At 44.1% G+C, this 11812-nt stretch overlaps 1 protein-coding gene across 3 annotated transcripts in view; it reads left to right on the top strand.

The window, feature by feature from the left end:
- Nucleotides 1-682: 682 nt before the first annotated feature.
- CENPP (centromere protein P) overlaps nt 683-11812 on the top strand; it is a 154376-nt gene continuing 143246 nt past the window's right edge. Inside the window, exons 1-5 of one of the 3 annotated variants that reach the window (XM_082211995.1) lie at nt 683-828; nt 2485-2640; nt 3600-3757; nt 4986-5107; nt 11465-11553. In XM_082211995.1, coding sequence (XP_082068121.1) covers nt 2504-2640; nt 3600-3757; nt 4986-5107; nt 11465-11553 — 506 coding nt within the window. In that variant the 5' untranslated portion in view covers nt 683-828; nt 2485-2503. Of the gene's footprint in view, nt 829-852; nt 1101-1238; nt 1509-2484; nt 2641-3599; nt 3758-4985; nt 5108-11464; nt 11554-11812 lie in introns of those variants that run through there. The other 2 variants (XM_082211994.1, XM_082211996.1) reach the window with 2 other exon arrangements.

Raw genomic sequence — 11812 nt, 5'->3', positions numbered from 1 at the left:
CAAATTCCTGGGAGGCTGGGTTGCGGCTTCGGCGTAGCTGTGATAAAGGGGAACCGTGACTGTCTGCCTGCCTCCTCTCACGCCGGCCAGATAGAGAGGCTTACATGGCCACCCTCTAGCAGCCTTTCTCAACCTGTGGGTCCCCAGATGTTGTTGAACTACAACTCCCATCACTCCTAGCTAGCAAGGCCAGAGCTCAGGGCTGATGGGAGTTGTAGTCCAACAACATCTGGGGACCCACAGGTTGAGAACCGCTGCCTGAGCTCTTCGTGACGACCCTGCAGTCGGTGTTGTTTTTCCCGGGGTGGCAGAGGCGAGTAAGGATGAAAATACGCTTGCCACGGCTCTGAAATATATAGCCCAGTGTTATTAAGTGCAGTTCTGACCATGTCTTCTCAGAGGTAGGCACCCAATGAATTCCATGGGGCTTAATCGTCTCTGGTCCGCGGAGTTAGGAACGCTCGAATACGCTGCAGTCACTTTGTTAAGTAGCTCTTGATTTAGAAAAAAAAGGGAGGGAAGGTTGGTAATGGAAGGGCGCTGAAAGCTACCCGTTTTGTCCTTTTGTAGTTGTGGACGTTTTCCCACCTGAATCAATGAAAAATCTATACAAAACACAGCTTGGGTACCAAACGGCCACCCTCCAATGCTCGCCCAACAACCCAAAGCAGATGCTGCGCGCGTGTTCCCGTTTTAGAGCTCTGCACCGCTCTAAACTTTTCCTATCTCTACGTGCCATCCAAGCTCACTGTTTCCCAGCCGGACAAGTATACTCTGCAGACTTCTGGACTGAACTATCTGATCTTCCTCAAGAGGGAGAAACGGAAGGTAGTGGGGTGTGTGAAAAAGAGGGCTATGGGATGTTCCGCGGAAACTTTTTCTGTTCGCGGCAAGGCTCTTCGAAAAAGTCGTGGCGGGGTGTGGGAAGACCTAACCCAACCCCAGGGTTATGACGAAGCTTACTAGCCTCTTTATCTCTCTCCCCCCGCTTATTCTAAGCGATGGTAGCGTCTGAGACGCGCTTTGTTTGGCGGTTAGTTCAGATCTAACGCCTGGTCGGAGGAGCTCGAGCTAGGGCGGTTTTCGCGGCGGCGCGAGGGGTACGTTGCCTTCCTTACGTCAGCCTCGGGGCGGTGGGGCCAGGGGAGAGTTGCCAGGAGTTGCTGCTGAAGCAACGACGGGGGCCCCTGTTGCCTTTGGCGAGAGTGCCTCTGAGCCTGTGCCGTTCCCTTCGTAGTCGCGGCGGGTCTCCATGCCAAATGGCCCCACAGTTGAGGCCTGGGTGAGACGTTTTTGCCCCTGAGGGAAATTTTTGCCCCTGCCGGGGTGGGAGCTTCCATGCTGGCCTCCCCAGCGGCAAAGCGGAGCTTCTCCAGGGTCGGGTGATGCCATTTCTGCCGCCTGAGAGGACCGCTTCATCCCGCCTCATCTGGGGTCCAAGCCCTCCGTCAGCAACTATTTCTTGCCCCCGCCTCGACTCCCTCAAAGTTGATGGCAGGGACGGTGAGGTTAGTGTAATGCCTTGATGGCAAAGCACCGCATAAGAAAAAAACCCTTCGGGATGAAAACACTGGGGAAGCCTGGGACTCTTAGTAGGGCTTGCATTTGGTGGCCATAAAGGAAGCCCACCTCTGTCCTCATTAGACATATATGTGTGCATACGTTGAAAAGCACATTTTGCTCTCTCCCCTGCCCTGTGTTTCTACCTTCATGATACTTAAAGAGCAAAAAAAGAAAAAGAAAAAAGGACAAGTATGCCAAGACTGACAATAAAGAAATGTACTTGGCATGTGTGGTTTGGTATTTTAGACTCTCAGATCACAGCACTTGTATCTACATGGTACCTCAGGTTACATATGCTTCAGGTTACACACTCTGCTAACCCAGAAATAGTGCTTCAGGTTAAGAACTTTGCTTCAGGATGAGAACAGAAATCGTGCTCCAGCGGCGCGGCAGCAGCAGGAAGCCCCATTAGCTAAAATGGTGCTTCAGGTTAAGAACAGTTTCAGGTTAAAAACAGACCTCCGGAACAAATTAAGTACTTAACCCGAGGTACCACTGTATTTAATGTCACCGCACCACATAATATATCCAATGATCTTGAGGGGATTCAGGACATCTTACATTTGGTTCAGGCAATCTAACTGCATGTTATAAACTTCTGGAATAGTTAAGCTGAATCTCATTCTTGCTTCTGACAACTAAGACGAGTTAACTACATGGATTGTACCCCAAAATTCAAATTCACTTACTTCAAATTATTTTCTTCATTAAGATATTAAGAGATAAACAATTAAAATCATGCCAACCTTAAAAAGCTTTTAGGGATGATTACCAGAATGTCTGGTAAGAAAGCCAATGAATAAATGTTACTTTTTCCACTTAAGTTTGAAAATTTAACCTTAATTTTAATGACATTAATTTGGGGGGGGGATGGGGAACCCACTACTTACCAAACTGCTGTTTTCATTCTCTTTTCTGTAGGAAGCCTGGGGTGTGAAAAATGAATAATAATGATATTAAGATTTATGAAAATGAAATCCAGTCTTTGGAAGAAGAAATTAAGATGTTAACAGAAGAATATGAATGTAGTCTACATGGATCTTTTGCTTATTCTGATGGGGAGATAATGAAGGCTATGTATGCAAATCTATCTATCTATCTATCTATCTATCTAATTAGCCCAATCCATGTTTATTCATATGTAAAGCCAACTGAGTAATGTGCAGTTTGGGACTGATCCTTGAAGGGTCCTGAGTTTGGTTTGGACAGTAATGTAGAAAATTGCCTTTATCCTATATGCAGGCAATGTAAAACTGAACTTTTTTCTGTTACTCAAATGTAAAAGGGCATCTGTTACAGATATCTTAGTGGCAGCCAGTACATTAAGTGATTAGGAAGCTGGTACTTTGAAATTGGAAATGACCTTTTGTTTCAACAATAGATGTGCTTTTACATGGTATCAGTTAGAAAAGGAAAATAAATATTAACACCAGTGTAAAGAACAGGTGGCCTTGAGTACTGTTGTGTACAACCTGCCTAATTATCATATTTGTTAGATTTAAAACTAAAATGATCAGTTTGCTCATTTTTAACATAATGATATTGGTTCATGGCTTATTGCAACAAGAACAACTTGTGTTCCTGTAGGCTTCCTCTTCCCCTCATGCATTTATCTTTGGCACTGATAGTTTCTTAAGCCACTGTTTCTTGCAACTTCCCAGATGAGAAATACATTAGTTTAAGGATTCACAAAAAAACCCCAACAGAATATGAAACCAGGATATTCTGATTTGTTGGAAGTCCTAGATTTAATAATCTAGGATACTGATGCCAAAGCCAAACTTGCAAGGAAAGGAAGAGAGAAGGGAGTGTCTGGGTACACAGTTCATTATTAATTGAATAAAATATGGCTTATTGGACCAAGTTCATTAAGTTTGAGCCAGTCCAGTGCAATGTAAGTCTAGTGCTATGTAAAACAATACTAGGGAGATGTGTATTGAAATACTTTACACAAAAAACTAGGCTATTTGCCAATATGTCAATGCTGGAAGTAGGCTTCTCATTTTCTTGCTGACAGCTGAAGTTTTTTCTATCAGGAAATCATTTAAAGGAAAATCTCAAGAAGACTTAAGGCACTATGAATTTTCTCCAGACTTGAAAACTCAGCTTGACTTCTTAGAGTCTGATCTCTTCTTCATGATGAAATTTACAGGCATTTGCTTCACACATTGTTCTAGAAAACCTGTGGAGAAAAGTAAGTATTTTGACTCTTTGTGCCTCACCCATTCTTAATTTCTATAAGCTTCTGTCATATGTCATACCTTATCACATTTGAAAAGATCCTACAGCTGGGGTAGGATAACCTGTTGTCCAAATCCTCAAGCTGTAGTTTCCGTTTTCTGTATAGTCTTTAATTCTACATAAGATGTATTGGGACTGCATATCCTCATGATATCAGATAGGTGGAGGTATGGAGATGAGTGAAAGTTTACAGAGGAGAGGAAGAGGCCTAGTTAAATGAAAGCCCCCCCCCTTCTGTTTTTCCTTTTGTATTTTAGAATCTGGGGATACTGGTCACCCAACACTGGTTATACTGGTGGTGCTGACTAATGCCAGATCTGCCCAGAATAAAACATCTATCACCAAGCTGACTTGGTGTGTATAACAGACTCGGACTGATGAGCTTGGTGGCCATTTGCTAACCCAGGTGTGTTCACCTGTGTATTTGGTGCAACATCATTCCATGTCAGAGAGATTAACGGTGGGGAGGGGTTCATCATAGTCCATAAAATCTTCGTCCCCTTTTCTAGGAGGAGACTGATGTGCATTGTCTGGGTTCAAGGGATTGTATGTGTTGTTGGGCCAGAGAGACAGATCAGAGATGTTGTTAATGTACTGTTCATCCCAGTGTACTACAATCTCCCTGATCAAGCAGGTGTGAGTATTCTCGAAAATTATGTTGAATAGCTTTTTCAGAGTGGTCATGGGGGACTTCAGTATTCATACTAAGGCTGCCCAAGCAGGTGGGCTCTGGACATCATAGCCTCCATGACAATGACAGGGCTGTCTCAGTACATTGTTGGCCCAGCACATGTGGCTGGACATAACCTTGACTTGATCTTAGCCATTTCATTGATTAGGGAACTCACTGTGAGTCCGTTGTCAGTACAGATTGTTCCTTGGTGTGGTTTGGAATGAATGCGGCTACTTCACTCTATAGGGGTCCTCTAAATATTTTCTGGACTCTCAGCTCCCATCATCCCCAGACAGCATAGTCAGGGAAGATGGCAGTTCAGAACAAGCAGCACGTGGAGGATCCACAAGTTCCTCCAGCCCAGCTTCAGACAATTGTAATCATGAACTGGTTGGTAGAATAAATATTTTATGTTAAATATGGCTAATTTTAATGTTATTACTTACTTTTGAATTAAACAGATATCAGTACCTTAATAAAGGTCTCTTTTTGTTTACTTTTGTGGTAGGTGGAACTAGAACTACACACAAATACAGGCTATCAGGAAATTGCCATTCAGTGTCCTTTCAGTTGGAATTTCAACTCATGGAAGAAAACCAGGCAAAGGAAGAAGACGTTCATATCAAACAGGTATATATTAGGAAGTCTGATTTTTCTTTGGCAACCATCTATATTTGGTCACAGCGTCACTTTGATTATTTTGGTAACTACTTTTCTAGAAAGCCTAGTAGCATTTTCCTTCAGCATGAAAGATAAAACATCACTTTTCCTTTCTAATGATTAGTATTTGGTGTGCGCACATGTGTTTCTAAAAAGAAAGCTCATTGCAATATTTAATTTAAAGCATTTATGTCACACTCTTCAGCTGAAATGGCATCCAGAGTGACTTATATAAGGTCACTAACAGATATGTAAAGTGATACAAAATGAAAAAGGGATGAAGAGGAAAGAAGAAAATTATAGAAACCTCTAGCACCAGTTCTTACAGTTAAAGTTCCATAACACTAACCAACTTGCATGGAAGTACTGTAGTTGAAGAAGAGCCAAATTTAACTAGTCTCTGAGTAGAGTTGTTTGAGTCACCTTGCCATCCCATCTCTGCTTCTGATAGAATACAATGAATAGTACTGAGGGTTGTATTCAACTGACTTTTAGTATTGAAATTAATGAACCTATGCTAGTCATGATCATTAATTTCAATGGGTCTTCTCTGAGTAAGAGACTACGCCCCTGAGTGTTTTATGTGTATTTAATTTAGAAACACATGAAATATTAGTTCTTCTGATGACTTGTTCCATTTAAGAGCACAATCCTGTGTTTGCCTATTTAGAAGTAGGCTCCACTGAGTTCAGCTGCTTATTTCAGTGTGTACAGCAGAGGTTTTCAACCTTTTGAGTCCACAGCTCCCTTAACCAACTACATTCTTTCTGCAGCACCCCTGGGGCTCAGGAGCCCAATTAAGTCAACCCTTGACTGAAGAGCTGGCAGCCTCTCACCCTTTTTTGAACACCCTCCCTTGTGAAGTATTCCCTCAGCCTCCTCTCCTCTCCTCTCCTCTCTCCTTGGAAGTCCTCCCTGGAGAAGTTGCTGCTGCTGTCCCTGGTCTCTGAGCTGACCATCCCCCCAAGAGAGGTTCCTCCGAGAGGCAACATTCACCTGAGGAGCTTATAGCCAGGGCTGCTGCGATAAACAGCTGTCTAAATTGCCAGTAGATGGCAGCATTTTCCATCTTCTCATAATGACATAGTCATGAGCATCAAAATATAAATTACTATAGATTTGTCCTATTGTAATCTAAATGGGGTGTGATGGGAGGGTTGAGTTAGAACAAGTTAAAGGTAAAGGGAACCGCCAACTTTCTGATTGGCAAGCCCTAGGCTCTGTGGTTTAGACCACAGCGCCACCCGCATCCTGTTAGAACAAGGTAAATAAGTCTAAATTGCCAGTAGATGACAGCATTTCCCATCTTCTCATAATGACATAGTCATGCGCATCAAAATATAAATTACTATAGATTTGCCATTTGTATCTTTATTGAAAAATTGTTTCCCCTTTAGAAAAATATATGTACACCAGTGTTTCATAAACTAGCACTGAAATCCAGACTTCTATTTTATATTTTATAACGTAGGTCTAAAGTCTGTCATACTCACCTTGTTCACTTATCCCAGGACAGACATTGTCTCACTGTGAGCATGCAAGTAATAATAATAATAATAATAATAATAATAATAATAATTTATTATTTATACCCCGCCCATCTGGCTGGGCCTCCCCAGCCACTCTGGGCGGCTTCCATAAAAACCAAAAATACAATAAAATATCACACGTTAAAAACTTCCCTGAACAGGGCTGCCTTAAGGTGTCTCCTGAATGTCAGATAGTTGTTTATTGCTTTGACATCTGCTGGAAGGGCGTTCCACAGGGCGGGCGCCACTACCGAGAAGGCCCTCTGCCTGGTTCCCTGTAGCTTTGCTTCTCGCAATGAGGGAACCGCCAGAAGGCCCTCGGCGCTGGACCTCAGTGTCCGGGCAGAATGATGGGGGTGGAGACGCTCCTTCAGGTATACTGGCTTCTGTTTCAACTCCCCACCCACTGCATGAGTGGGAATTGCAAACCATGATTTCTGGCTGATTTTGGGTTTTGGATATAACACTAAACCAAGGATTGCTGTTGTTTGCTGTTTCTGCTCCTGCTTGGGGAGCTGAATTGGAAGCCATCTGTTCATTCATGGTAAACTATTAACTGGTTGATTGTGATGCATGAACAAGGTGAGTATTGCAGATTATGTATACTTCTGCTCTGAAATATACTATAAAGCTATATAGTGTAAGAAATAGTCATTAAAACAGGAGCCTCTGTTTATGTGACATCCTAGGTTTCTTACAGTGAAACACCAAATTGTAATATACCTAGCAACCGTAGTTATTTTTTACACTTATAATTTAAATACAGCACAAAATAGCACTTTCCTGTAATTTACCTCTGCAACTGTAGCTGTGATAATCCTGCTTGGAATTGGTTAGTTGTCATGTGCAGCATTTGCCTTCCAACAAACATCTGCCCTCAGTGGGGCAGTTCAGTTGTAATGCTGGTGCTTTTTAAACTGTGGTTAGGTAATCAGTGCTAGGCAGTGGGGTAACATGCTTCCTCTAGAGTGAAATTATCTCCCACATTTAATTCTATATTAATGCTTATTATTAAGATTACCGTATTTTTCGCCCTATAAGACGCACTTTTTCCCCTCCAAAAATGAAGGGGAAATGTGGGTGCGTCTTATGGGGCGAATGCAGGCTTTCGCTGAAGCCTGGAGAGCGAGAGCGGTAGGTGCGCACCGACCCCTCTCGCTCTCCAGGCTTCGCGGACCTCTCCTCAAGCAGCGGGAACGCTCCCGCTGCTTGGGGAGAGTTGCCGGCATCCCGAAGCCTGCGCGCGCTGATCTCCAGGCTTCGCAGATCTCTCCGCAAGCAGCGGGAACGTTCCCGCTGCTTGGGGAGAGTTGCCGGCATCCCGAAGCCTGCGCGTGCTGATCTCAGCGCGACCAGGCTTCGCGGATCTCTCCGCAAGCAGCGGGAACGTTCACGCTGCTTGGGGAGAGTTGCCGGCATCCCGAAGCCTGTGCGCGCTGATCTCAGCGCGTCCAGGCTTCGCGGATCTCTCCGCAAGCAGCGGGAACGTTCCCGCTGCTTGGGGAGAGTTGCCGGCATCCCGAAGCCTGCGCGCGCTGATCTCAGCGCGTCCAGGCTTCGCGGATCTCTCCGCAAGCAGCGGGAACGTTCCCGCTGCTTGGGGAGAGTTGCCGGCATCCCGAAGCCTGCGCGCGCTGATCTCAGCGCGTCCAGGCTTCGCGGATCTCTCCGCAAGCAGCGGGAACGTTCACGCTGCTTGGGGAGAGTTGCCGGCATCCCGAAGCCTGCGCACGCTGATCTCAGCGCGTCCAGGCTTCGCGGATCTCTCCGCAAGCAGCGGGAACGTTCCCGCTGCTTGGGGAGAGTTGCCGGCATCCCGAAGCCTGCGCGCGCTGATCTCAGCGCGTCCAGGCTTCGCGGATCTCTCCGCAAGCAGCGGGAACGTTCCCGCTGCTTGGGGAGAGTTGCCGGCATCCCGAAGCCTGCGCGCGCTGATCTCAGCGCGTCCAGGCTTCGCGGATCTCTCCTCAAGCAGTGGGAGCCACCGCTGGGCTCCCACGGCTTGCAGAGAGCTGCCTGTTTGGGGGCTGGGGTCGGGGCCCCAGCCCCGCGCCTGGGGGGGAAATAATTTTTTCCCCTTTATTTTCTCCCCAAAAAACTAGGTGCGTCTTATGGGACGGTGCGTCCTATAGGGCGAAAAATACGGTAGTGTCCCCACTTAACCTAGATTTGTTAATCGATTCCAGACTCTAATCTCAAATCCTGATTAAAGAAGGAAACTGGCTAGTCTTACATCGGCATGAAGGTAAAATTTATTCCAGGGTGACCAAGATGATCAAGGGTCTGTAAACCAAGCCTTATGAGGAATGGTTGACGGAACTGGGTATGTTTAGCCTGGGAAAGAGGAGATATGATAGACAAATATCTAAAGGGTTGTCACACGGAGGATGGAGCAACCTTGTTTTCTCCTGCTGCAGAGGGTTGAATCCAAACCAATAGATTCAAGTTACAGGAAAGGAGATTTCAACTAAATATCAGGAAGAACTTTCTGATGGCATAGCTGTTCAACAGTGGAACGAAACCCCCCCCCCCCGGAAGGTGGTGGACTCTCCTTCCTTGAAGGTTTTAAAGCAGAGATTGAATGGCTATCTGTCATGGATGCTTTAACTGAGATTCCTGCATTGCAAGAGGTTGAACTAGATGTCCCTCATGGTCCCTTCTAACTCTACAATTCTAAAAGTTAAAAAGACTTGGAAAATAAAAAAAATATTCACCTTGTGCTAAAAAGATCACAATGTAAGCAGAAGATGTGCCTTCCGGGAGGGCATTCAGCTATCCCTAAATATCCACCTGTAGATCTTTCATACAGTGGAATTGTAATAGTGTCTGTAGCTTTAGGTTGCTGCTGAAATGAAGTAATTTTTCTGTGAAAATTAAAAGACCAGAAATTGTTCACATGATGTCCATTATAAGTGGCAAACTGCCATTTGCAGCATGGTTGAGTTGATGTAATCTGTTGGTCTTTCCCTAAGACTTTTCCATTTACATCATTTACATGGTAATTCCATGAATTACTATTTGTGTCTTGCCAAGATCAGAGAACGAAGGAAAGTAAAAACAAGTAATAGGTTTTCCTTAAGTAAAATGAAAGCGGGTAGGAGTGCAGCAAAGTGAAGGGAGTGAAAATGGTTGACTGTTTGCATGTTGCTGTTATATGTGTATTTGACATCCCTGGAAACCAGCTGTATGGGTGTTTTAGTGTGTTCTCCACATGTTGTGGAAACAATAGCATAAAACAAGAGATCAAATAAAAAACCCCAAACCTTTAGTTTTTAAGGTATGTGATATCCATAAGTTCATCTAAAGAATCTTGCTGAAGTGTTTTAGAACATTGTAATATCTCATGACCATCATGGTTAGCAGCTCTTGATAGCCTTATCCATGGGTAGGCAAACTAAGGCCCGTGGGCCAGATCAGGCCCAGTTGCCTTCTGGATCCGTCCCGTGGACGGTCTGGGAATCGCCACTTGGATCTCCAACACACGCGTTCTTTCCCTCTCCCTCCCTCTCCCTCACACAGTGGTGGTACCTCCTCCCTCCCTCCTCCTGGCTTCTCCCCGCCCTGTCTAGAGGAGGAAGGGGGCTGGGCTTTGTTGGTGCCAGCAGCAGCAGCAGCACTCGAGCGGCTGCCATTTTAAGCAGCCCCTCTCTGGAGCCCCTTCGCCAGTAAATTTTTTAACTTGTTCACTTATCTCCTAAAACGTCCATTTTTTTGTATGGCTTCAGTTATTCTATATTTTTAAGAATGGACTTGTGGTAGCTCATGAATGCTTTGCACTGTTTTGGGGATATAAATCTAAAATAAAATCTCTTTTCCTCAAGAACTAGGACATTGCATTTGTCATTTTCTCTTTCAACCACAAGATGGCACTTGGATATGAATATGTAACTTCAGCTTCTGAAGATTTTAGTTTGCCTAAAATATTTCACCCTTGCTAAGTTTTGCTCTTCAGAGTGCACATGGAAGCTTTTCAGACAGCAGTAGTTTACTTCTGTGCTAATGTTAACTTGGGTACTGGTTTTGTATTACTGCTTTGGTAGGTAGCAAGCTACTACTGTTCCTTTGTCTCAGAGCATCCACTTTGCATTCAAAAGGCCCCAGATTCAACTCCTGACAGGAATGGAAAGACCCTCCCATCTGAAACCCTGAAGAGCTGCTGCCAGTCAGAGTAGAGTATACTGAACCAGTGGAGCAGTAGTCTGACTTAGTATAGGGCTGCTTCCTATGTTTCTAAAAGCAGTGGCTGTTCCATAGTTCTTCACAAAATAAAGTCACCGTAGATCAAAAATTCTTCCCAACTATTATTTCTGCTTGGAAGGATACATTCTAGCCCTGAGCCAAAAATGCCATCTCTTAAAAGCATCCCAGAGGAAACAGCAGTAATCATTGCCACATCTTACAAGAGTATTTTAACACTTGTCAAATGCACACTTTAAAGTGGTAGAAGGGTAAGCCAGCAGTATAGTGCAAGTTTGACACCTTCTGTATTACTACAGAAGTAGAGAACCCTATTCTTGGCCTCCTTGGCATCAGCAGCATGACTGACTCATGTGCCTTCAGATCTTAGTTTTCCCTAATGTTGAAGAGAATTTGGAGTAGCCTTAACTCATGCAGAGATCAACATAGGACATCCAAATTTCTGCCAAATTGCAGTTTCTCTTAATGGTCACCTTTCATTGATTTATTATGTACTATATATAGAAAAAATCATTGTAATTTGATCATATTTTAGTCCTATATTTGAGTATTTTTTACTTATTTTATCTATTAATAAAACATTTTCTTTTTTCTGAACCAGTGTAACAAAAATGTTTCAGCTATTGTTACGGACCTTAGCATTGTGATAGAATCTGACAAATATTTGGATTTAAGCAAGCTTGTATCAAGGTAAGACTTCTACTAATATATAGAGAAATATCTTTCTTTGCTTTGGACAATGTCAGTTACACACAACATATAGTATGTTCCAAGTCCCACTGAGTTCATTGAGACATTCAGCTATGTGGTAAAGTAAGGCAATGAATCCTTTTTAGCCCAAGGGGTAACTTTTATTCCCTTGAAGGTAATTTTCCATGGGCCATATGTCAGTGGTTGGTGGGCCCAGCATCAACAGATGTGGCTCATAGTTTAGCAGACTACATACCAG

This window comes from Podarcis vaucheri (genome assembly GCF_965113315.1).
Source record: "Podarcis vaucheri genome assembly, chromosome: 2".
In the NCBI taxonomy this organism is placed as follows: domain Eukaryota; kingdom Metazoa; phylum Chordata; class Lepidosauria; order Squamata; family Lacertidae; genus Podarcis; species Podarcis vaucheri.
The sequence above is the reverse complement of the archived record's forward strand: the minus strand, read 5'-3'. Positions and strand labels throughout refer to the sequence as shown.